Source organism: Cetorhinus maximus, chromosome 22, assembly GCF_964194155.1.
Source record: "Cetorhinus maximus chromosome 22, sCetMax3.hap1.1, whole genome shotgun sequence".
Taxonomy (NCBI): domain Eukaryota; kingdom Metazoa; phylum Chordata; class Chondrichthyes; order Lamniformes; family Cetorhinidae; genus Cetorhinus; species Cetorhinus maximus.
The window spans coordinates 42,416,345-42,442,157 of NC_135900.1; the positions used below are offsets into that span (position 1 = coordinate 42,416,345).

The 25,813-nt window shown below is 46.3% G+C and overlaps 1 protein-coding gene across 1 annotated transcript in view; it reads left to right on the forward strand.

Moving 5' to 3' along the window:
• The window catches only part of LOC144696639 (protein mono-ADP-ribosyltransferase PARP12-like), an 83,293-nt gene that overhangs the window by 19,550 nt on the left and 37,930 nt on the right, over positions 1 to 25,813 (forward strand). The window contains exons 3-4 of the mRNA XM_078568180.1: positions 16,243 to 16,507; positions 20,787 to 20,888. Coding sequence (XP_078424306.1) covers positions 16,243 to 16,507; positions 20,787 to 20,888 — 367 coding nt within the window. The remainder of the gene's footprint in view (positions 1 to 16,242; positions 16,508 to 20,786; positions 20,889 to 25,813) is intronic.

Consider the following 25,813-nt stretch of genomic DNA (forward strand, 5'->3'; position numbering starts at 1 on the left):
TCCAGTGAAGAATATAGTGTGGAAGAGCCAGAAACAAACAATTCTGACATTTATTCCTTATTCAACATGAAAGTTGGGAAGACAGAGCCAATATTTGTTACAGTGCAAGTGAAGGGTAAACCATTAAAAATGGAAGTAGACAATGGTGCTTCTACCACTGTAGTAGGAGACCACACTGTCAGGTAGTTAAATAAAAGTGCTCAACAATTAAATTTGGAACAAACTTCCGCCAAGTTGAAAATGTACACAGGTGAAGAAATCCAGGTAAAAGGTATTGCCAGAGTAACTGTTCATTATAGACACCAAACAGCAAAACCAACAGTGATGGTGGTAAAAGGTGAGGGACTAAGTCTTCTCGGTTATGATTAGTTGAAAGAGATTAAACTAAACTGGTCCGAAATCTTCCAGTTGAGAATGGGAGGACTGCCAGAGCTGCTAAAAAAAAAATGACACCATCTTCAAGGATGAACTGGGAAAAATCCAATGCCTACAGGCCAGGATTTACACGGACCTGGAAGCAACCCCTCACTTCTTGAAAGCAAGACCGGTGCCAAACGCCCTGAGAGAGAAGGTTGAGGCCGAGCTGAATTGTCTGGCGAGGTTGGTTGTCATAAAAGCGGTTCAGTTCTCAGAATGGGCAGCACCCATAGTCCCTGTCCTTAAACCAGATCAGACCGTCCGGATCTGTGGGGACTATAAACCAATGGTCAACAGAGCAGCCGCACTGGACAGGTACCCTACTCCCAAGATTGAAAACTAGCAGGAGGGACAACATATACAAGGCTTGACATGAGTCATGTATATCAGCAACTGGAACTGGATGATGCCTTCCGAGAACTTGTGACCAGAGACACCCACAAAGGGTTATATCAATACACATGCCTGCCCTTTAGTGTTTCTTTGGCCTGTGCCATTTTTCAGATGACAATGGAGAGCTTGCTACAAGGACTACCTCAAGTTGTGGTCTACATGGACAACATACTGATAACTGGATTCACAGAAAAGGAACACTTGGCTAATCTAGAGGAAGTCCTGAAATGATTTTAGAAGCAGGAGTGCGCCTAAAGAAGGAAAAATGCACATTTCAGGCAAATGAAGTAATTTATTTGGGCCACCGGGTAGATGCCCAAGAGTTACACCCTGTTAAAGAGAAGGTTAAAACAATCAGAGAGGCACCTGCACCTAAGAACGCCTCTGAACTTTAGTCATTTTTAGGGATGGTAAATTATTATGGCCGATTTCTACCAAATATATCAATGGCCCTAGCCCCTCTACATTCACTGCTAAAGAAAAACCAGCGCTGGGTTTGGAAGTCACCCCAAGAAGAAGCCTTCATGAAAGTAAAACAGCCCTTGCACTCTTCAAATTTGTTAGTGTACAACGACCTGACAAATGAATTGGTGCTAACCTGCGATGTGTCCCCCTATGGAGTGGGAGCTGTGTTACCTCACAAGATGGATGACAGTACAAAGAGGCCAATAGGCTATGTATCCAAGACACTTAGCACAGCTGAAAAAGGATATTCTCAGATCGAAAAGGAAGGTCTGTTGATTATTTTTGGTGTAAAAAAATTCCACCAATGTGTGCATGGGCGACATTTCACGATAGTAACAGACCATGAGCCACTTTTGGGCCTGTTTAGTGAAGAAAAGGCTATCACTCCCGTAGCTTCCACATGAATTCAAAGATGGGCCCTAATTTTGGCAGCATACGAACACACCTCTGTGCATAGACCAGGAATTCATATAGCCAATGCTGATACCCTAAGTCGCCTTCCTTTGCAAGAGAATGATGAACTTGTCCCAATCCCACAGGAGCTCGTATTAGTGATGAATTTCCTGGATTCCTCACCAGGCAGTGCCAGGCAGATAAGAAACTGGACGAATTGTGATCTAGTCCTGTCCCGAGTAAGAAACCAAGTGTTACATGGATGGTCCCAGGATCCTGTCTCTGACGAATTGAAGCCATTTTTCATCTGAAGACACAAGATGAGCAGTCAAGATGGTATTCTATTATGGGGTGCATGAGAAGAAGTTTCTTCACAAGGAAGGGAACCACTCTGAGTAGAGCTACACAGTGTCCATCCGGGAATCTCATGAATGAAGACGATAGCGTGAGGTTATCTTTGGTGGCCGGGAGTGGACGGCGATATTGAGGAGGTGGTAAAACGCTGTGTGCAATGCCAACAACTACATAAGTTGCTGGTGGCAGCCCCATTACATCCATGGGAGTGGCCTGGTAGACCCTGGATGAGATTGCACATGCATTATGTCGGTCCTTTTCTTAGAAGCATGTTTCTACTGATTATAGATGCTTATTCCAAGTGGTTGGACGTTTGTGAAGTTAAGTTGCCAACGTCAGGCGCTACTATTAAAAAACAATGCCAAAACTTTGCCATCCATGGATTGCAAGAAGTAATCATCTCAGATAACACTGCATTTACTAGTGCTGAATTTCAAAAGTTTGTTAGCCTGAATGGTATCAACCATGTGAAGACTGCACCATACCATCTGTCATCTAATGGACTGGCAGAAAGAGGAATACAAACTTTTAATGCGGGAATGAAAAAGTTAACAAGTCAATCATTGGAAACTAAACTTGTTCATTTCCTATTTCACTATAGAACAACCCCCCACACTATGACAGGTGCAACACCTGCAGAATTATTGATGAGGTGCCATCTTCAAACAAGACTAAGCCTGATACTTCCCAATTTGGAGGGGAAGGTGGAGAAATGTCAAGGGAACCAAAAAGCGACTCATGATTTGCATAGTCGTGAGTGACAATTTACTGTTGGAGAAGCAGTATATGTAAGGAATTTCGGTGGAGGACTGGTTACCTGGTAAAGTAAACTCTGTGACCGGACTATTGTCGTACCACGTGGAAGTGGAGGGCCGGATCACCCGTAAGCATGTGGATCATTTAAGAAGAAGGGAGATACCCCAACATAATGATGTTCCACCTGTAACCATTGCTGAACCAATGGTTCCTGTTGAAGTTGCTCAATCAAGGATTGACATGCCCGATGTCTCTGTCGGAGTGGACGACACTGAACTGCCTGTGTCTAATGAGGCAGCTGATGTTTATGTGGTTCCGAGAAAGTGGTTTCTGTCAAAGAATCGGAAGTCGTAGAACTACGATGTTCCACACGGATCAGGAAAACACCTGAAAGACTGAACTTGTAATTTCATGACCTATATAAATATTGTAATGTCATGAGATGAATATCCTTGTGGATACAAAATGTACAGAAAAGTTAAGGGGGAAGGAATGTAGTAATTATACTTTTGATTTTTTTTGGTATTCATTCATGGGATGTGGGCTTCGCAGCCAGGGCCAGCATTTATTGCCCATCCCTAGTTGTCCTTGAGAAGGTGGTGATGAGCTGCCTTCTTGAACCACTGCAGTCCATGTGGTGTAGGTACACCCACAGTGCTGTTAGGAAGGGAGTTCCAGGATTTTGACCCAGTGACAGTGAAGGAACGGCAATATATTTCTACGTCAGGATGGTGAGTGACTTGGAGGGGAACTTGCAGGCGATGGTGCTCCCAACCATCTGCTGCCCTTGTGCTTCTAGATGGCAGCAGTCATGGGTTTGGAAGGTGCTGTTGAAGGATCCTTGGTTAGTTCCTGCAGTGCATCTTGTAGATGGTACACAATGCTGCTACTGTGCATCGGTGTTGGGGGGAGTGAATGATTGTGAACATGGTGCCAATCAAACAGGCTCCTTTGTCCTGGATGGTGTGAAGCTTCTTGAGTGTTGTTGGAGCTGCACTCATCCAGGCAAGTGAGGAGTATTCCATCATACTCCTGACTTGTGCCTTGTTGATTGTGAACAGGCTTTGGGGAGTCAGGAGGTGAATTACTCGTCACATGATTCTTAGCCTCTGACCTGCTCTTGTAGCCACAGTATATATATGGTTAATCCAGTTCAGTTTCTGGTCAATGGTAACCCCCAGGATGTTGATAGTGGGGGATTCAGTGATAGTAATGCCATTGAATATCAAGGGGCGATGGTTGGGTTTTCTCTTGTTGAAGATGGTCATTGCCTGACACTTGTGTGGCATGAATGTTACTTGCCACTTGTCAGCCCAAGCCTGGATATTGTCTAGGTCTTGCTGCATTTGGACTTGGACTGCTTCAGTATCTGAGGAGTTGCGAATGGTGCTGAACATTGTGCAATCATCAGCGAACATCCCCACTTCTGACCTTATGATAGAAGAAAGGTCATTGATGAAGCAGCTGAAGATGGTTGGGCCTAGGACACTACCCTGAGGAACATCGGCAGTGATGTCCTGGAGCTGAGATGATTGACTTCCAACAACCACAACCATCTTCCTTTGTGCTAGGTACGCCTCTGACAGAAGAAATTTCTCCTCATTTTAGTCCACAATGATCGAGGCTGTGCCCGTGTTTTAGATTCTGGGCCAGGGGAAAGAGCCTCTCAGTTTCTACCCTGTCTACCCTGTCAAGCCCCTCCAAAATCTTGGGTGTTTCAATGAGATCACCTCTCATTCTTCTAAAGTCCAGAGAATACAGGCCTTAATTGCTCAGCCTCTCATACCAAGAACGAATCTAGTGAACCCTCCCTGAACCGCTTCTAAGGCAAAATATATCTTTTCTTAGATAGGGAAACCAAAATTGTGCATAGTAATGCATTTCAGGACAGTACTGAGGCATAAACAATTTTTAAAAAACAGGTTGGGAGAGGGCAGGCAGAGATTTGTTGATAAAGTGATATTTTTGGATTGATAAGTAGTGACAAGCCTTGTCCCTCAGGGATTGGTGCTGGAGTTTTATCACTTGGATTTGGAAATGGGAATATATCCAAGATGCAGAAATAATTGAAATGTTTAAAAGTCAGAATTATTTGGCAAGTAAGGGAATTTCTCTGAAGTAAAGGAATTAAAAGGGAATGGAGAAAAGGCAGGCAACTGCAATTAAAAAGATACAGCTGCCATATCTAACAAAAACAGCAAAGCAAGCTCTATCAGACTGAATGACCCACTCCTGTTCCTGTGTTTTAATATGTTTCTAGTTATTTTTCTATTCATTCATGGGACGTGACCTTCGCTGGCTGGGCCAGTGTTTATTGCCCACCACTCGTCGCCCTTGAGAAGGTGGTGGTGAGTTGCCTTCTTCAGCTGCTGCAGTCCATGTGGTGTAGGTACACCCACAGTGCTGTTAGGAAGGAAGTTCCAGGATTTTGACCCAGCAACAGTGAAGGAACAGTGATATATTTCCAAGTCAGGATGGTGAGTGACTTGGAGGGGAACTTCCAGGTGGTGGTGTTCCCTCCTATCTGCTGCCCTTGTCCTTCTAGATGGTAATGGCCGTGGGTTTGGAAAGCACTATCGAAGGAGCCTTGGTGAATTCCTACAGTGCATCTTGTAGATGGTGCTCACTGCTGCTACTTTGCGTCGGTGGTGGAGGGAGTGAATGTTTGTGGATGGGGTACCAATCAAGCGGGCTGCTTTGTCCTGGACAGTGTCAAGCTTCTTGAGTGTTGTGCGAGCTGCACTCATCCAGGCAAGTGGAGAGTATTCCATCACAATCCTGACTTGTGCCTTGTAGATGGTGGACAAGCTTTGGGGAATCAGGAGGTGAGTTACTCATCACACGATTCCTAGCCTATGACCTGCTTGTTGTAGCCACAATATTTATATGGCTAGTCCAGTTCAGTTTCTGGTCAACGGTAACCCCAGGATGTTGATAGTGAGGGATTCAGTGATGGTAATGCCATTGAACATCAAGGGACGATGGTTGAATTATGTCTTGTTGGAGATGGTCATTACCTGGCACTTGTGTGGCGTGAACGTTACTTGCCACGTGTCAGCCTAAGCATGGATATTGTCCAGGTCTTGCTGCATTTGGACATGGACTGCTTCAGTATCTGAGGAGTCATGAATGGTGCTGAACATTGTGCAATCATCAGCGAATATCCCCACTTCTGACCTTATGATGGAAGGAAGGTTATTGATGAGATAGCTGAAGATGGTTAGGCTGAGGACACTACCCTGAGGAACTCCTGCAGTGATGTCCTGAAGCTGAGATGACTGACCTCCAACAACCACAACCACCTTCCTTTGTGCTCAGTATGACTCCAACCTGTGAAGAGTTTTCCCTCTGATTCCCATTGACTCCAGTTTTGCTAGGGCTTCTTGATGCCACACTCAGTCAAATGCGGCCTTAATGTCAAGGGCAGTCACTCTCACCTCACCTTGGGAGTTCAGCTCATTTGTCCATGTTTGAACCAAGGCTGTAATGAGGTCAGGAGCTGAGTGGCCCTGGCGGAACCCAAACTGGGCATCAGTGCAGGTCATTGCTAAGCAAGTGCCACTTGATAGCACTGTTGATGACCCCTTCCATTACTTTACTGATGATGGAGGGTAGACTGATGGGGCGGTAATTAGCTGGGTTAGATTTGTCCTGTTTTTTCTGTACAGGACATACCTAGGCAATTTTCCATATAGCCATGTAGATGCCAGAGTTGTAGCTGTACTGGAACAACTTGGCTAGAGCAAGTCTTCAGCACCATTGCCGGAATATTGTCAGGGCCCATATCCTTTGCAGCATCCAGTGCCTTCAGCCCTTTCTTGGTATCACGTGGAGTGAATCAAATTGGCTGAAGACTGGCATCTGTGATGCCGGGGACATCCGGAGGAGGCTGAGATGGATCACCCATTCGGCACTTCTGGCTGAAGATTGTAGCAAATTCTTCAGCCTTATCTTTTGCACAGACGTGCTGGGCTCCTCCATCATTGAGGATGGGGATATTTGTGGAGCCTCCTCCTCCAGTGAATTGTTTAATTGTCCACCACCATGTTTACACCATGTAGGACTGTAGCTTTAAGAATAATCTTGTGTTGTAAGTTCACATGATCTATGTAAACCAATCAGTTAACAGTGTGGGGAGCCTCTAGGGGAGAGCTTTTCTTTAGTTATAGAGTTAGGTGCACACATGTAGGTGCTGCTGCTGCCTTGTAAATAAAGTTCAATGTTTCCACCACGAAAAGTTGCCTGGAAAATCAACTCTCTAACACTCACTGAATTAATTGGTCTGAGCAGTAGTAGGAAGGTTCATTGATCTTCTCACCACTGGGTGAGAAAGAGGAAAATCTGGCTGGTATCTTGCCTTTGTTTGATTTCCAAACATTGCACCCCTTTGTGGAAAGTGTGCATGTGAGTCTGTGGAGTAAGGACATGTGTGAGCTCAAGCTGCCCTTGTGGTCAACATTCATTGTCAAGGCTCACACATAAGAACACTTTTCCAGGTATGTCACTGTAGAGACAACTCCTTTAGGAGGGGAGGAGAGGCAAAAAAATCATTTTTAAAGAGGAATGTAGTTGTTCCAGAAGTTAGATGGCAGTTGTGTGGCTGAATTTTTGCCACGGAGGTGGGAAATAAGCTGGGTTTGTGGTTCCAGGTCAGAACCCCACCTCTGATAGGAAATCGTTTAAAATTAAGATTTTTGCATGGGGAAGCCCTTAATTGGTAAGGAGAGGGGTTTCCTGTCTACTTAGAGCCAGTGGGGCAGGAACGGAAATGGGTTAGATGAAGGGCAGAGTTGAATGCCCCCCACCCCTCAGAATTGTATAGGCAGAGAGCGCTGCATAATAAGGCGGGAAGGCTTAGGGTGGAGACCCTGTCGTTCCTGACAACCTCCAATTAATTCTGGGCAGGATGGCATTGCTGTCCAAAAGCCAATTGAGGCCTTTAAATGACCTGCCACTGCTGGCTTTCTACCAGTAGCTGGGGTATGGGGGGTGGGGGGGGGTTTGCAACACCACCTGGGCAAGCCACAAGGTAAATTGTCCGGCCTGCTAGTGGCCCAGTAGGGGGCATTCCTTCTGCCTGGGCACTCTGTGTCCAGTGTGGTTCCTGATGGCCAGGGCTGCCTTGCGGGAAACACACCCCACCCACCCTTTAAACCATAGAAAAGTTATGGCTCAGAAAGCGGCCATTCAGCCCATCATGTCTGTGCCAACTCTCTTATCTCTTGCCTCTCCCCCGATGAACTGTCTCCTTTCCAGGGCCCCACCTTACTGAAGGTCCACACCTCTCTAGAGTGCTATGTTACGGAGAGCACAGGAGACCAGCATTGTGACCTGGATCCTTGCAGGAGGGTAGTGGAGGGTGCCACTCAACTGGCCCAGGCACCTGAATCACATCTTCAGAAGCCCAATTACCTGCTCGATGTTTGTCCTATTGAGCAGGTGATATTAGTTGTATCACCTCTGTGCCTGTTTCGGGCTCCCCTAGACAGGTGTGTAACATGTCTTCAAGAGATATCCCTGGTTCCTTAGAATCCGCCCATGCACTTTGGAGGTTGGAGTGAAAATTTGAGGCAGCATGGATCGCTGCCACAAAAATGCGTGCACACATAGAGGAAGCTCTTGTTGTGGTCACAGACCAGTTGGATGTTGAGGGAGTAGAAGTGCTTGTTCTTGATGAATCTGAGTGGGCAGCCACTAGATGCCATGATGGCCACATGGATGCAGTCGATAATACTCTGCACCTGGGGAAACCAGCAATAGTGGCAATAGCCTATGTCCTCCGCCATTGCAAGGTCTTGTCTGTCATGAAATGAATGTACTGTCCACCTCTGGCAAAGAGGGCATCAGTAACTTGCGAGATGCAGTAATGTGCAGCTGCTGGAGAGATTCCACCAAGGTTTGCAGCTGATCCTTGGCTGGAACCAGGAGTGAAGAAAGTCAAGGCTACAGTGACTTTGGCAGTTGCTATCAGAGTATGGCAATCAGTGCAGTTAGGTGTGAGGCCTTCGGCAATGAGGGCACAGATGTCTGTGACTATCTACCTGGAAAGTTACAGTCCCTCTCAGTACTGGGTTTCAATCATCTCTAGTTAGCTCTGTCTTCAGTAGTAGTTCTTGTGCCCTCCTGCTACCCTTCCCCCATTGCCAGCTGCAGCCTTCCTTCAGGGCGGGTGGCTGCCAAATTGCCTTGGTAGCCTTGCCCCTTGCTCTTCTGACGCCAACTGGTAACCCAGAGTCCCAGGGTAGTGTTCAAAGGACATGGATTCAAATCCCACCAAGGCAGATGGTGGAATTTGAATTCAATAAAAACCTGGAATTAAAAGTCTAATTATGACCATGAAACCATTGTCGATTGTTGTAAAAGCCCATCTGATTCACTAATGTCCTTTTGGGAAGGAAATCTGCCATCCTCACCTAGTCTGGCATACATGTGACTCCAGATCCACAGTAATGTGGTTGACTCTTAAATGCCCCCTGAATGACCCAGCCATTTGTATCAAACCACTAAAAAGTCAATTAAAAGGAATTAAACCAGACAGACCACCTGGCATCAACCTAGCCACTGGAAATGACAGCGATAAACCCAGCCGTGTTGACCCTGCAAAGTCCTCCATACCGGCACCTGGGGGCTAGTGCCAATATTGGGAGAGCTGTCTCACAGACTAGTCAAGCAACAGCCTGACATAGTCATATTCACAAAATCATACCTTATAGATCATGTCCCAGACTCCACCATCACCATCCCTGGGTATGTCCTGTCCCACTGGCAGGACAGGCCCAGCAGTGGTGATGGCACAGTGGTATACAGCGGGAGGGAGTTGCCCTGGGAGTCCTCAACATCGACTCCAGACCCCATGAACTCTCATGGCATCAGGTCAAACATGAGCATGGAAACCTCCTGCTGATTGCCACATACCGCCTTCACTCAGCTAATGAATCAGTGCTCCTCCATGTTGAACATCACTTGGAAGAAGCACTGAGGGTGGCAAGGATGCAGAATGTACCCTGGATGGGGGACTTCAATGTCCATCACCAAGAGTGGCTCGGTAGCACCTCTGCTGACCGAGCTGGCCGAGTCCTAAATGACAAAGTTGCTAGACTGGGTCTGCAGCAGGTGGTGAGGGAACCAACAAGAGGGAAAAACATGCTTGACCACATCCACACAAACCTTCCTGCCACAGATGCATCTGTCTGTGACAGTAACCATAAGAGTGACCACCACACAGTCCTTGTGGAGACCAAGTCTTGTCTTCACATTGAGGATAGCCTCCATTGTGTTGTGTGGCACTACCACCATGCTAAATGGGATAGATTTCATACAGAATCAGCAACTCATGACAGGGCATCCATGAGGTGCTGTGGGCCATCAACAGCAGCAGAACTGTACTCAACCACAATGTGTAACCTCATAGCCCAGCATATTCCCCACTCTACCATGCCAGGTGAAGCACAGGTATACCTAAAAATGAGGTGGTAAACTGGTGAAGCTACAACATGGGACTACATGCATGTCAAAAAGCATGAGCAGCAAGCAATAGACAGAGCTAAGCGATTCCACAACCAATGTATCAGATCCAAGCTCTGCAGTCCTGCCACATGCAGTCGCAAATGGTGGTGGACAATTAAACAACTCACTGGAGGAGAAGGCTCCACAAATATCCCCATCCTCAATGATGAAGGAGCCCAGCACAGCAGCACAAAGGATAAGGCTGAAGCATTTGCTACAGTCTTCAGCCAGAAGTGTCAAGTGGATGATCCATCTCGGCCTCCTCCGGAGGTCCCCAGCATCACAGATGTCAGTCTTCAGCCAATTTGATTCACTCCGTGTGATACCAAGAAACGGCTGAAGGCACTGGAAAGTAAAGGCTGTGGGCCCTGACAATATTCCGGCAATAGTACTGAAGACTTATGCTACAGACTTACCGTGCCCCTAGCCAAGCTGTTCCAGTACAGCTACAACACTGGCATCTACCCAGCAATGTGGAAAATTACCAGGTATATCCTGTACACAAAAAGCAGGACAAATCCAACCTGGCCAATTACCGCCCCATGAGCCTTCTCTCGATCATCAGTAAAGTAACATTCGTGCCAAGCAAGTAACAAGTAACATTCACGCCACACAAGTGCCAGGCAATGACCATCTCCAACAAGAGAGAATCCAACCATCACCCCTAGATGTTCAAGGGCATTCCATCACAGAATCCCCCGCTATCAACATCGTGGAGGTTACCATTGATCAGAAACTGAACTGGACTAACCATATAAATACTGTGGCTACAAGAGCAGGTCAGAGACTAGGAATCATGCAACGCGTAACTCCCCTACTGACTCCCCAAAGCCTGTTCACCATCTATAAGGCACAAGTCAGGAGTGTGATGGAATACTCCCCACTTGCCTGGATGAGTGCAGCTCCAACAACACTCAAGAAGCTTGACACCGTCCAGGACAAAGTAGCCCACTTGATTGGCACCACATCCACAAACATTTACTCCCTCCACCACCTACGCACAGTAGCAGCAGAGTGTACCACTACAAGATGCACTGCAGGAATTCACCAAGGCTCCTTCAACAGCACCTTTCAAACCCATGACCACTACCATCTAGAATGACAAGGGCAGCAGGTAGATGGAAATACCATCACCTGGCTAGCATTTATTGCCCATCCCTAAATGCCCTTGAGAAGGTCGTGGGCACTGCCTTCCTGAACCGCTGCAGTCCGCTGGTATAGGTACATCCACAGTGCTGTTAGGAAGGGAGTTCCAGGATTTTGACCCATTGACAGTGAAGAAACAGGAATATATTTCCAAGTCAGGATGGTGAGTGGCTTGGATGGGAACTTGCAGGTGGAGGTGTTCCCATCTACCTGCTGCCCTTGTCCTTCTAGATGGTAGTGGTTGTAGGTTTGGAAGGTGCTGTCTCAGGAGTCTTGGTGAATTCCTGCAGTGCATCTTGTAGATAGTATAAGATACAAAGCAGACTTATGGAAAGTTAAAAATCACTTTCCAATTATTCAGGGATTATATTATTACTATTAGTACAACCTTGCAGTTTGTAATATAAATTATTCTCACCACTAATTATTGCCCTTTCTCCACTGTACATTCTGGCTCATGGTTAGATACTGTATCAAAGTTACTGACAGCTTTCTTTCTAAGTGAGCGTGCACTGAAATTGTTGGCAGGCTATTAAACCACAAGCACATCACGGTGACATGGTGATTATGTTACTGGGTGAGTAATCCAGAAACCTGAAATAACGATCTCATGAGACATGGGTTCAAATCGGATTGTGGGAGTTTCCTAAACTGTGGGCCGTGACCCTCAGTGGGGTCACGGGATGAGATTTTGGGGTTGTGAGCTCCAAGGCAGCAATGGCAACTGTGGAGGTCGGATGACGTTTTGACAGCTGCAAGGTCCCTTTAAATGTTGGTATTTTTTCATGGCCAGGGTTTTATGTCCTTGTACAGGCGTGCACCTGACCCGACAGCGTGTGAAATCATGCGAGAAGATGTCAGGCACACGTCTCGCCATCATCTCTTGGTAGGCGCGCATCGCAGTTGGAAACGCACCCACCAACAACTAAGTGGGCCATCAAGCCCGTTAAGGAGGCAGTTGACAGTGATTTTACGTGGCCCGCCCATTTTTACAGTTGCCAGATGGGCCAATCGGCCAGGAGGCCTTCGTGTTTTCGCTACAATCTCGATCCAAGGCGGGGTTGAAATTTTCAGGGTGAAATATAATTTTTAAAAATGCCTGGGGACTGAGGTTTTTAGAGCTCTGCTGTCAGGTGCTTGAATGTGCTGCATAGACACAGTTTGCCGTATTTTCTCCTTCCCATTTAATTTGCACAGGTCTGCAGCTCCCTGAGGCAGCTCCACAGCAGCTGTCTGCCTTCGGGGAGCTCATTAGAAGTGCCCGCCCGCTGCCTCACTTTTCTTGGCACCTGTCCTCTTCCCGTTGAACCTTTCTCAACGCGCATTTCATGCTGGCTACCTGCTAATTAGCCAGCCAGCGTGAAGTTGCATTTGGGGCCGATCGCAGCTGAAAGCGCATTTTGCATGTGCTTCTGGGCCCACTGATCACGCTCGCCTGAAGACCGCAAGATTCAGGCCCACACGTCTTGGGTGTGGCTTCACCATCTGTTCTAAGACCTGATTGCTGCTACAACCATTGCCTATAAAAAGGTGGGTCTTGTGCTTTCTTCAGGACAAGCCCTGAAGTTTTAAACCCATGCCTGAACCTCCCTCCCCCAGTCAACAAACATGCCCCCTCTTACTGCCGAATAACTCTTTAACCACATCCCCATCCAATCTTCACTCTGGGTCACACGAAGCCTGAGACATTAACATGGGGTTACATCGAGAAAAAGTTTGGGAAGCACTGCATTCTGGCATCTGAGGAATTTAAATGCAATTAATTAAATAAAATCTGGAATTTAAAAATTTGTTAATTGTAACCTTGAAACTATGGGATTATTGCAAAAAATCACTGGTTCATTAATAACCTTAAGAGAAAAGAACCTGGTCCAATCTGTATGGGACTCCAGCACCCACAGCAATGCTTCTTAACAGCCCCCTGAAATACCTTCGCCAGGCACTCATTTGTATTCAAGAAGCCAGCTCAGCATCAGATTGTCAAGAGTAATTGGATATAAGAAAGATATTCAATAAGATCATTGCTGATCTGTTTGTGGCCTTAATGCTGCTTCCTTGCCTGCCCCTCCATAGCCTATGTGTAATAATTATAGTTTTTGGAAATGTTGGATTGTAGCTTTAAGAATAATCCTGTGATGTAAGATCACATGATCTATGTAAACCAATGGGTTGGCAGCGTAGGGAACCTCCACAGAGAGTAGAGTACGTCTAAGTTATAGAGTTTGCTGAAAGCGTGTAGTTGCTACTGCTGTCTTGTAAATAAAGCCAAATGTTGTTTGAAGATCAACTCTATAACACTATAAATAACTCCCTTGACAATCAAAATTCTGTCCAACTCAGCCTTGCCTTGGACTTAGGGATGGACAACAAATCCTGGCGTTGCCAATGATACTCACACCCTGTGGAGCAATTAAAAATATCCATTCCAGTCATCATCCAATATCTACAGGCATGGGGAAAGAATTGCATAGCACTCAAAAAATGGATGTGGGGATTGTGCCATTAACTAGCGCCTGTTGCTTCCAGTGTGGGCAGCATGTAGACTTGGCAAATATGATTGCCGCCAGCAGTAAACCTTCTCCTGCACACCTAAACAGTGGCACAAAATCATGAAAGATTTACACAAGTTTAAGCTAGCCTGCAATACTGCACCTCTTAAAGGATCGGTGTGTATTGACTGTGCGGGTGTTAGAAGTCATTCTAAAAGTAGATTTGACCTGGGAAAGGCATAGCGATGGCACAACATGGCAGACTGTCTTCAAAGGTTCTTTGACTCAGCACTGAAGGCCAAGGTGCAGGAGGTGGGCAGGAGGAGAGAGCCCCACTATCCACAAAGGACCAGGAGGCCTGAGGCAGGCAGTGAGAGCAGATACCTTCTCAATGCAATCTCACCACCAGAGGTTTTCCAATGGACTGGATGTACACACCTTGGAGGCAGGTAGTCAATTTGTATATTTAAGACCCAAGTAAGGGGTGATTTAGAGGGCTCGCTGGCATTTTGTTGGTGGATGTGTGGAGGCCAGTTTAATGGAGGTGCCTCCCTGCAAGAGGCTACATTCACTGGGGAAGGCATTGCACAAATAAAGAGCTGCTGCAATGCCCATTACTGTGGGACAGGCTTTCCCCCCCACCTATCCAATGCCGCGAACTCTTTTGGCCTTTCTTATATCACCTATTCGTGGACAGTGACTGGGAATAGATGCGCCCTCATGTCACTCTACCTACTTCAGCGCTCACATCTGACAATGTGGCTGCTGAAATTTCTGTGCTGGATTTCCTCCCATTAACCATCTAGACCCGAAAGTCTTCCAGCCTTCTTAATTGGATGGCAAGTTTGGAGATGGCCCATTGGAAAGCCATCCCTCCCAATAACGCCACTGGTCTGCATCCCCGCAAGTCCAGGCTCAGGGCTCAATTTGGACCTGAAGTCAAGGCCCCCAACCCTGCGGATAAACCCCCCCAATGTCTGAGTGCTGCAGTGGAAGCTCAGTCTAAAGTCATTCAAGCTCAACTTGTTGCCATGCAAGTGCAGCTAGTTGTCACAAAAGCTCAAACTGCTGCCATTATGCCTGTGGATCCCGGTGTGCAAACGGGCTTACAGGGCCTCACAACAACCTGCCCGCTAACAGATTACTAGGATTGCTGAGGTACTGCTCCCGTGGCAGTGGCTCTGTGGAGCATGAACCTGCTGCCCTTTCAGAGTGACAGCAATTGTCCTCCCATCACTGCCACTGGCCACCAGTGTCCTTGCTGTTGCCTGTTCTCCAGCCAGATTGCTGCTGCCCATGCTGAGGTGATAAAGTCTGAAGTCAGACCTTCTAAGACCAAAGTTGTTTGAGATCATCCTCCAAGGCCATCTGCGGTATCCCCCACTGTAAGTCAGCAGTCTTCCACCAGCCATGCTGCAGTCACTGGGGTAGCACTGGGTAGGAGCACTAAGCCAGGCAAAGCCACATGGAAGACAAGCATGTCTGGTCATCCTCCCCGTCATGCTGCAAGGGAATGCAAAGTACAGCACCCATGACTGGGAGAAAATGGTCTGAGAACCTTTGAAGTGAGAACTAAGGCTTCATCAAGTGCCACACCACTCACTCCCTGTAGATTTCAACAACTTTAAGTTGCAGTGCAACCCTCCAAACACTCAGTAGCAGCCAGTAGATACCAATCAGCAACTAACCTGAAAGTGGTTGATGATCCGTTTAAATAGTGCTGGTGGGGAGCGTTGTCCTTCCTGCTGCTGAACGCATGTTCAGTTGTGTGAGATTAAGAGAGGACATTAGCTGGAATGTTGAAGCTGAAAATGGCAAATCAACATGACACATTGACTGATGTTGTGATCTGCCTATTCTGCATACTTCTGGTACACACTTCTAGTGCCCATGCTAACGATGTATTTGAAATGGTATTCAGCACAGTTTGCACCAGAAGCGTGCACACAGAGTGTGGACACCATTTTGAACCCGAAACAGCAAACATAGCGTCAAATTTACGGGCGCTGTGCAACCAATATTCAGATCAGTTAATCTACTTTTAACAAAGGAATAAAGCTAGGACCCTTTGTTGTTTCTATGGGTTAGTAACAAACAATACAGTGTGTAGTAGGGTAGAGTTTCCCTGAAATTTACCTTGCATCTAACTCATGCTATTTGATTGTTGTTGGATGGTATATGGAATCTGCATATAAAGCATTTTAATTTCACTGCAGTAATTTCCTTCAATTGAGGAGTACAAAAATGTCCTCAAAAGACATGTGCTATTTTCCTCTGCTTAAGTTTACTTCTAACATTGAATTTGAAACCTCTCCTTTTCTAGGTCTGCCCTCATTACAACAGGGGAAGTGGGGACCCTCGATTTGGAAGCTGTATGCACAAACACACTTGCAATAAGCTCCATATTTGCTCATACTTCATTTCAGGAAACTGTAAATTTGGGGCTGAATGTCGACGTTCCCACAGTTTCCATGACAAGCACATCCGTACCCTTCTCAAGAAATTTAGTTTGGATGAAAATGTGATGCACAATCTGCTGCTGATATATCAGAACAGGAACCACATTAAACAAGCACTCAGCACAGATGGTGAGAATATGATCCCAATTTATTTCTAATCTTTCCCATTTATGTTGACCCTATTTACATTCCTAACATTACTCCAAGCCTCGATGGTGCCAGGTTTAGTCCTTAGTCAATGCTGAGTTAACTGATTTCAGACAGGGTGCCAGTAGAGATGCTACAATTGGCCTCGGTTTCCCTGCTGCTGAATGTGAAAGTGTGGAGCGTTGGATTGAGCTAGAAAGTGATGTTATCTGTAGTTAAACAGCCTGGTAAATGTAGAATAAGTGGACACTAGATAATCCTGCAAAATAGGTAAAAAATACTTGATCAGAAAATTCAACATGTAAAGTACATTGTTTGAAGGGTAGGATCGATGGTTCCCAATGGTTCCATTGCTAAGGTTTTTGTCACCTCATGTCTGGATCTGTTCCAGACTAATCGATAAAGATTGATTGTTATGATTTGTCAAAAACTCCATTATCATTTTATCATGCAACTACCAGGGTGGTAGAAGTGAACTACATGGATCTTGGTCTTTCTTCCATCTAGCTACACTAATGTTCCCATGTATAAGACACTCTCTTCCTGGCTTTCCCTGGGATAAATTATTGCAGCTGTATGGATATATGTGCCCTGCTCACTAAGTTCTGCCAATCTCAATTGGCTGTTAAGCAAACACATAACAGCAGCTTTAAGTTACTCTCTTTCTAATTCTCCTGAACTATATTGAGAAAATACCCGGGGCTCGATTTCAGGGAGGAGAAAGAGGAGGATGAATGGGGTGCTCCAGAGGAGCCTGGTGCCCAGGCATTGGCAGTCTCAGGCCTTGTGGTGATCAGCAGGCTGGCATTGCCGCAAGGGCCATGCTGATTTGGCAATGCTTCACCTGCTTGGCTCCCAGCTCTCTGGCAGTTGACTCTCAATCTCAACTGGCACCACAGAGACAAGTTATCCAGCCAGCACACAAGTATGGATAATCCCATTGCCACCCGCAGACATGGAGAATGAAGTCTCCAACACCAGCATCCCCCCATATCACAGATCATGCACCCCAACCAAGCCCAGGTCACCCACCTCCCCCTTCCCTCCTCTGCCCCCCGACTCTTCTCCCTTTAGCTTTCTTTTTAGTCCTCACCACAAGCTGTGAGCACACAGATGTCAGATCGATATAATCAAACATTATTATTAAAATGAGATAAATCGAGTGAAAGAACATACAGAGAAAATGTCACCCAGGTGATCCATCAAGTGCAATATGTGCCTTGTGCTTCATGCACATTCCTATGAGGTTCTACCCCTGTGGCTGAGGATGAGGTGGAGGCAGCCTGCTCCTTTGTATCTGCATCTGGCTGACATGCCCATTGCCTCCGCCCTCGTCATGGAGGTGTCTATGAGGGTTTCTCCTCTGGCTGCTGTGCTGTGCCATTGCAAGGGCAGCCCCTGTCACAGGGCCTTGTGGCATGGATGGTTTCTGGGTCGGAGTAGTTGAGGAGGTGAGGGATGACACCGGTGTCTTCTGAGGGATGGCCTCCTCATTAACATGTTCTATTGCCTCAGCCCATTCATAGTGCCATTAAATGCTGATGAGGCCACTGTCTGGGCTGCACCTGGCACCCACTCTGTGCATCTCTGTGCCATCAGCAACACTGAGTGTTCCATGCTACAGACAGTCTCAACCTTTCTGTGCACGTCAGTGCTCTGCTCCTGCACCCTGGTGCTGATATGGCTCTCCAAGAGGATGGCCACTCTCTCAGTGGAGACACTCATGCATTCAAATCCCTGAGCCACGATGGTGCACATGCCCTGCACGAACTCCCCATGGCTCTCCAATGCCTCAGGGGTCTCCGACATTCGGGAACTTACCTGCCTCAGATGCTGACTCTGCCTTAATCTCCTCTTGCTCAGCCTGTGCTCCCTGCTCTAATTTAGATTCTGGCCCCACTTGAGCTGAATGAGTCTGCGCTGGTACATGGTGCTGAGGTCTGATCTAATGGTGCAGGCTCTGTGGAGTCTCCCCCTGCCAAGGAGGCCGCCAATGTCTGCACTATTCCATTTTGTTCTGTGCTGCCTGAAGGCGACACAAGAAGAGGAATGTGTTGATGAGACAGACAATGAAGCAGGTGCATCAGCACAACAAACCATATAGATAAAAGCAGTCGAAGAGCCACAGGGCGCACTGGGCAGGAGATGATCTTGTTCTGCATGGTTTCCCATCTCACCATTTCTAATGACCTGCTGCTGTGGCACCCAGACGGTGTCCAGCTCCGGCTCCTCCACGGGAGTGAGTTGGTGAAGGTCAGGCACTACACCACCATCTCACGGGTGTTGTGAGCTCCCTTTTCCTGTAGGATGGGAAAAGAATGATCTATGAGTAGCCTGTCCTCCCTCACCTCTTCCAGCATAACATTGACATGATTTTCTGCACTTCTCATTGATATCTGCTTCTCAGTTTTGCCCCATACTGAGAGTGTCTGACATCTCAGTGTTGCAACTGGACACTTGTTTAGGAGCACTATGGACATTTAGTCTGCTTAGCTTATGTACATGCTGCTATATACTAGGTTAGAGACCTGTCACTAGAGTCCCACTTGCCACTCACCTTTTCAGATTTTATCAGGTCATTGAACCTTTCGCAGCACTGGACCCTTGTCTTTCTCATGCCACCATGGCTGCTGACCTTGGCTGCTACCTCCAACCATGTCCTTTTGGTATTTTGTGGATGAGGTGGGTGGCTTCTTCTGCTGAAGGCTGGGGTCAGAATTTCCCACCTCTCAGCAACGGCTTCCTTAAGCATCTCCAGAGAGACATTGGAAAATTGTGAGGCTCCTCATGGCCATCTGCCCCTGCCAGCACCAGTCCAATCTTCTCCCTGTGCACCCATCTCCTACCTGAACGGCAGGGCCCAGTTGGTCCATGACCCACCTCCAGGCTGTGCTGGGTGCCACTGATTAGGTGCCCAATTTAGTCTTAGGCTAATTCCCTTATTTGTATTTTAAATGCTGGGTTGGGACTTGGAAATGATCCGGTGGCCAGGTTCCTGACCCTGGATTGAAAATTCACCCCCTGACCTCAACATGCTGCTGCTTTATAGTGCATCAAGATCAGTAACTCAGTGGTATGAGAGAATTGATCATTCAGAAAGAGAGAATAAGAGAGAGAGCTACGAAAGACTGAGGAAAAGAAAATGAAAGATGAGTTCATGTGACAGGCAGATCGGCAAATTTAACTTTGTGTTTTAGTATAAGTGAATCTAGATGCCAAATTTGCATAAACAGACTATTCAAACACAAACCATCAAATGCAGCCAACTCCTTTTCACTGTGCTAATGTCCCACCGAATCTAGTGAGTAAATAATTTTATACAATTCTCATCCCTCAGCCAGTGATTCAGGATTTATGTTGAGTGACCAGCTATAAAGTACTTGGTCACTTAATGCATTATAAACATTGATGCAGGAAATCTTCCAGCTAATTTAATACACTGGACATGCAACAGAGAGCTCTAGAGACCAGGAAGGTTCCAAATTCGAACCTCATCCCTTTGTCTCTGCAGCTTGTTGTTGATGCTAGGTTTCAATCAGACACTGGGCAATTATTTTGTAGCAGCACTGTGCCTTGGTCGCTACATCAGTAAAGAACCCCTAGGACACCGGTGCACTAGGTCTGTCTTAAGAGAGATTGTCTCAGTTAATACCAAATTATGGAAGTTTTGTTCCATGGTTCATTGGAGCATAGAAAGAGGAGTAGGGGTGATTTAGTCCTTCCAGCCTGACCCAAAAGGGCGGGATTGAAACTATATTATTACAGAAGATCCTCAAAGATATCAGACAGAGGAAGCATTCATCCCATTAGCCTAGACTGGATTCAAGCCTAGGTTCTAGAAGTGACGGAGAATTATTCATTATTGTTCATTATAGCTCCTAGTATCCTTTGCTTCTGCATCCATGAGAAAATGTTTGGGAAATTTTTTATGGCTTTCTTTAAAATAATTGTTTATTTGCCATTTGTTTCCCTCCCTTCCCTACCTGCAAACTCCTTGCTTTTTGCCACCTCACCTAATTAACAATTATTGGCCGGAGTTTTGATTAGTTAATTCAGCACAGGCTAGGTATTCAAGCTAGGACCCTGCTTAATATGTGACTCATTTATTTTGAAACACATCAAACTATCATTTCATCATCTACAACTAAAGTAGCCTGTGGTTCGTCAGGCCCTCTGCCTGCACAGCTTCAAATCGGTTCAGTGAATAGTTGTTCATCAAAACGGTTACCTGGAGTTATAATACTTTGCTGTGTTTTTGCAGGAATGAATGCTGCTTCTGAGTCTCCTTTCACAAGTGCTCGGAGAAATGCCGCCACTGAGGAGATCTGTCTCTATTTCATCAGAAAACACTGCAGCTTCAAAGGTATCTATAAAATTACTCAAGTTTTGCCACAGATGATGACTTTTTGTGAGGCAGTTTTACTGGTGATTTTTTCCCCCTTGCACTGTTCTAATTACAGTCATGGTATTTGTTTTTACCCGCTTAATTTGCACTGCACTCATGCTGCATTTACTTTATATTTTATTGAGGGTGGGGGGGGGGATATGATGGCGTAGTGGTATTGTCGCTGGATTAGTAATCCAGAGACCCGGGTAATGCCCTGGGGAACCCAGGTTTGAATCCCGCCACGGCTGATGATGGAATTTGAAAGCCAAATGATGACCATGAAACCATAGTCGATTGTTGCAAAACCCCATCTGGTTCACTGATGTCCTTTAGCGAAGGAAATCTGCCATCTTTACATGGCCTGGAATACACATGACTCCAGTCACACAGCAATGTGGTTGACTCTTAAATGGCCTAGCAAGTCACTCAGTTGTATCATAACCATTACAAAGTCTCAAAAAAGGAATGAAACCAGACAGACTACTTGGCATCGACCTAGGCACCAGAAACAACAATGGCAAACTCAGCCCTGTCAACCCTTCAAATTCCTCCTTATTAACATCTGGGGGCTAGCGCCAAAATTGGGAGAGCTGCCTCACAGGCTAGTCAAGCAACAGCCTGACAGACTCATCCTCCCGGAATATCTTACAGATAATGTCCCACCATCATCATCCCTGGGTATGTCCAGTCCCAGCAGCAAGACAGACCCAGCAGAGATGGTGGCACAGTGGTATACTGTTGGGAGGGAGTTGCGCTGTGACTCCTCAACATCAACTCTGGACACCATGAAGTCTCATGGCATCAGGTCAATGTTGGGGAAAGAAACCTCCTGCTAATTACCAAGTACCACTCTCCCTCAGCTAATGAATCAGTGCTCCTCCATGTTGAACACCACTTTTTTTAAATTCATTCATTCATGGGATGTGGGTGTCGCTGGTCAGGCCTGCATTTATTACCCATCTCTAGTTGCCCTAGTTCAGGGGAAATTTAAGAGTCAACCACATTGCTGTGGATCTGGAGTCACATGTAGGCCATACTGGATAAGGACAGCAGATTTCCTTCCCTAAAGGACATTAGTCCAGATGGGTTTTGCAACTACCGACAATGGTTGTCATTAGACTCTTAATTCCAGATTTTTATTGAATTCACATTCCACCATCTGCATTCGAACCCAGGCCCCCAGAGCGTTACCCTGACTCTCTGGATTTCTAGTCCAGCGACAATACCGCTACGCTATTGCCTCCCCTCAGTGGAGGAAGCACCGAGGGTGGCAAAGGCGTGGAATGTATTCTGGCTGGGGGACTTCAATGCCCATCACCAACAGTGGCTCAGTAGCACCACTACTGACCGAGCTGGCTGAGTCCTAAATGACATAGCTGCTAGACTGGGTCTGCAACAGGTGGTGAGGGAACCAACAAGAGGGAAAAACATACTTGACCTCATCCTCACCAACCTGCCTGCCGCAGATGCATCTCTCCAAGACAGCATCGGTAGGAGTGACCACCGCACAGTTGTTGTGGAGACGAAGTCCCGCCTTCACATTGAGGATACCCTCCATCCTGTGTGGCACCACCACTGTGCTAAATGGGATAGATTTCAAACAGATCTAGCAACTCAAGACTGGGCATCCATGAGGCGCTGTGGGCCATCAGCAGCAGCAGAATTGTACTCGAACGCAATCTGTAACCTCATGGCCCGGCATAGACCCCACTCTACCATTACCACCAAGCCAGGGGATCAACCCTGATTCAATGAAGAGTGCAGGAGGGCATACCAGGAGCAGCACTAGGCATACCTTAAAATGAGATGTCAACCTGGTGAAGCTAAAACACAGGACTACTTGCGTGCTAAACAGCATAAGCAGCAAGTGATAGACAAAGCTAAGCAATTCCTCAACCAACAGATCTGATCTAAGCTCTGCAGTCCTGCCACATCCAGTCGTGAAAGGAGGCAGACAATGAAACAACTCACTGTAGGAGGAGGCTCCACAAATATCCCTACCATCAATGATTGGGGAGCACAGCACAGCAGTGCAAAAGATAAGGCTGAAGCATTTGCTACAGTCTTCAGCCAGAAGTGCCGAGTGGATGATCCATCTTGGCCACCACCGGAGGTCCCCAGCATCACAGATGTCAGTCTTCAGCCAATTCGATTCACTCCACGTGATATCAAGAAACAACTGAAGGCACTGGATACTGCAAAGGCTGTTGGCCTTGACAATATTCCGGCAATAGTACTGAAGATTTGTGCTCCTGAACTTGCCGCACCCCTATCCAAGCTGTTCCAGTACAGCTACAACACTGGCTACCCGGCTATGTGGAAAATTGCCCATATATGTCCTGTACACAAAAAGCAGGACAAATCCAACCCAGCCAATTACCGCTCCATCAATCTACTCTCGATCATCAGTAAAGTAATGGAAGGGGTAATCAACAGTGTAATCAAGCAGCACTTGCTTAGCAATAACCTGTTCACTGACACCCAGTTTGGGTTCCACCAGGGTCACTCAGTTCGTGACCTCATAACAGCCTTGGTTCAAACATGGGCTGAATTCCAGAGGTGAGGTGAGAGTGACTGCCCTTGACATCAAGGCCGCATTTGACCGAATGTGGCATCAAGGAGCCCTAGCAAAACTGGAGTCAATGGGAATCGGGGGGAAAGCTCCCCGCTGGTTGGAGTCATACCCAGCACAAAGGAAGATGTTTGTGGTTGTTGGAGGTCAGTCATCTCAGCTCCAGGACATCACTGCAGGAGTTCCTCAGGACAGTGTCCTAGGCCCAAGCATCTTCAGCTGCTTCATCAATGACCTTCCTTACATCATAAGGTCAGAAGTGGGGATGTTCGCTGATGATTGCACAATGTTCAGCACCATTCACTACTCCTCAGATACTGAAGCAGCCCATGTCCAAATGCAGTAAGACCTGCACAATATCTTGGCTGACAAGTGGCAACTAACATTCGTACCACACAAGTGCCAGGCAATGACCATCTCCAATCTCACCATCGCCCCTTGACATTCAGTGGCATTACCATCGCTGAATCCCCCACTATTAATATCCTGGGGGTTACCATTGACCAGAAACTGAACGGGACTAGCCATATTAATACTGTGGCTACAAGTGCAGGTCAGAGGCTAGGAACCCTGCGATGAGTAACTCACCTCCTGACTCCCCAAAGTCTGTCCACCACCTACAAGGCACAAGTCAGGAGTGTGATGGAATACTTTTCACTTGCCTGGATGAGTGCAGCTCCCACAACAATCAAGAAGCTTGACACCATCCAGGGCAAAGCAGCCCAGTTGACTGGCACCATATCAACAAACATTCACTCTCTCCACCACTCACGCACAGTAGCAGCAGCGTGTACCATCTACAAGATGCACTGCAGCAATTCACCAAGGCTCCTTAGACTGCACCTTCCAAACCCATGAACACTACCATCTAGAAGGACAAGGGGAGCAGATAGATGGTGTCAAGTAGAAATGTTGCCTCTGGAATTCCAGTGCATCTCTCCTGACCCAGTCATAGAGGGCAGTGATGCATTTTATTCCCCCTATTTACCTATTCTACCCATTAGGAAAGATCAATCAAAAATAACATTGTAAACTGAAAAATGTTCAAAGTCACATGGAAATGCAGTTGTTTGTCAATTGTGTTGTCTCTGTGGAACTTATCCTTCAATATGAATGAGTTTCTACTGATCTGACAGCCTCAGTGTATGATATAAAATGAGTTGTCGAACATTTCGGTAACCTGAATAAACCCTGAAACAATACACTTGAGATAAAACAAATTGAACGCTGATGCCTCCATTGATGGAGGAAATGTCAGAAAAGTATCAGTGCCCAATGGATGTCACTCAAATGTTGACCTTGGTATGTGTGGTAATTAGCTGCAGTTTACAAAGGACCATAGGTATCTCTCACTATTAAACAAACTAGTTATATAACTTGAAGGGCACCACTCCACATCAGGCCTGGGACAAGGCAAGCCTCCATAAACTACCTGTTAATATGGGAATTGAACCAAGGCTGATGGCATCCTTCTGCACCACACTGTAGCCAACTGAGTCAACGGACCTCCACTTGGTATGTGTGGTACACACAATATTTAATTGTCAATTGAGTTTGGGTGTTAAGTTGCCTTGTGGAGTGAGATGAACTAAATATGGTGCAGTTGCAAACTCACTCCAGCATAAGCTAATGTCAAACCTGTGCATTTCAAATCTAACATCTGACTTACAGTTAATGTAGATTTCAATCAACCCAGAAATATACTTGTTCTTTGAAAAGGAAATAAAACATTACCATGCCTTTGTTATCTCCAGACTTGACTATTCTAATCCACTCTTGCCCATGAGATTCACCCATCACCCTTGTGCTCGCTGGCCTACAATGGGTCCTGGTTAAACCATGCCATGATTTTAAAGTTCTCATCCTTGTTTTCAAAACCCTCCATGGCCTGACCCCTCCTCATTTTTATAATCTCCTTTAGCCCTACCATACCCCAAGATATCTGTGCTCCTCTAATGCTAGCCTTTTGAGCGGCTGAATTTTAATCTCTCCACCATTGGTCAAATGACTGCACCCCAAATCTCTGGAATATCACCTAGATCATCTTTAGGAGTGGAAACATCTTCATTATCAGGCCTACAATGTGTGTTTTCCAAGAGGAGTTATTGCAAACTATTCTTGAATTACAAACTATTCTTTTGTTTATAACTTTTAATGTGCACTATTCTCTTTCACTGTACTTTCCTTGAGTCTGTTTGTGCGTGTGTGTGTGTGTGAGATAGAGAGAGACTGGATGAGTGAGTGAAATAACATTAGATTTTTCGGGGTGACCATGCGAATAAATAATCTTCTTCATTTAAATCCACAAAATGTTTGCTGCTGATCATTT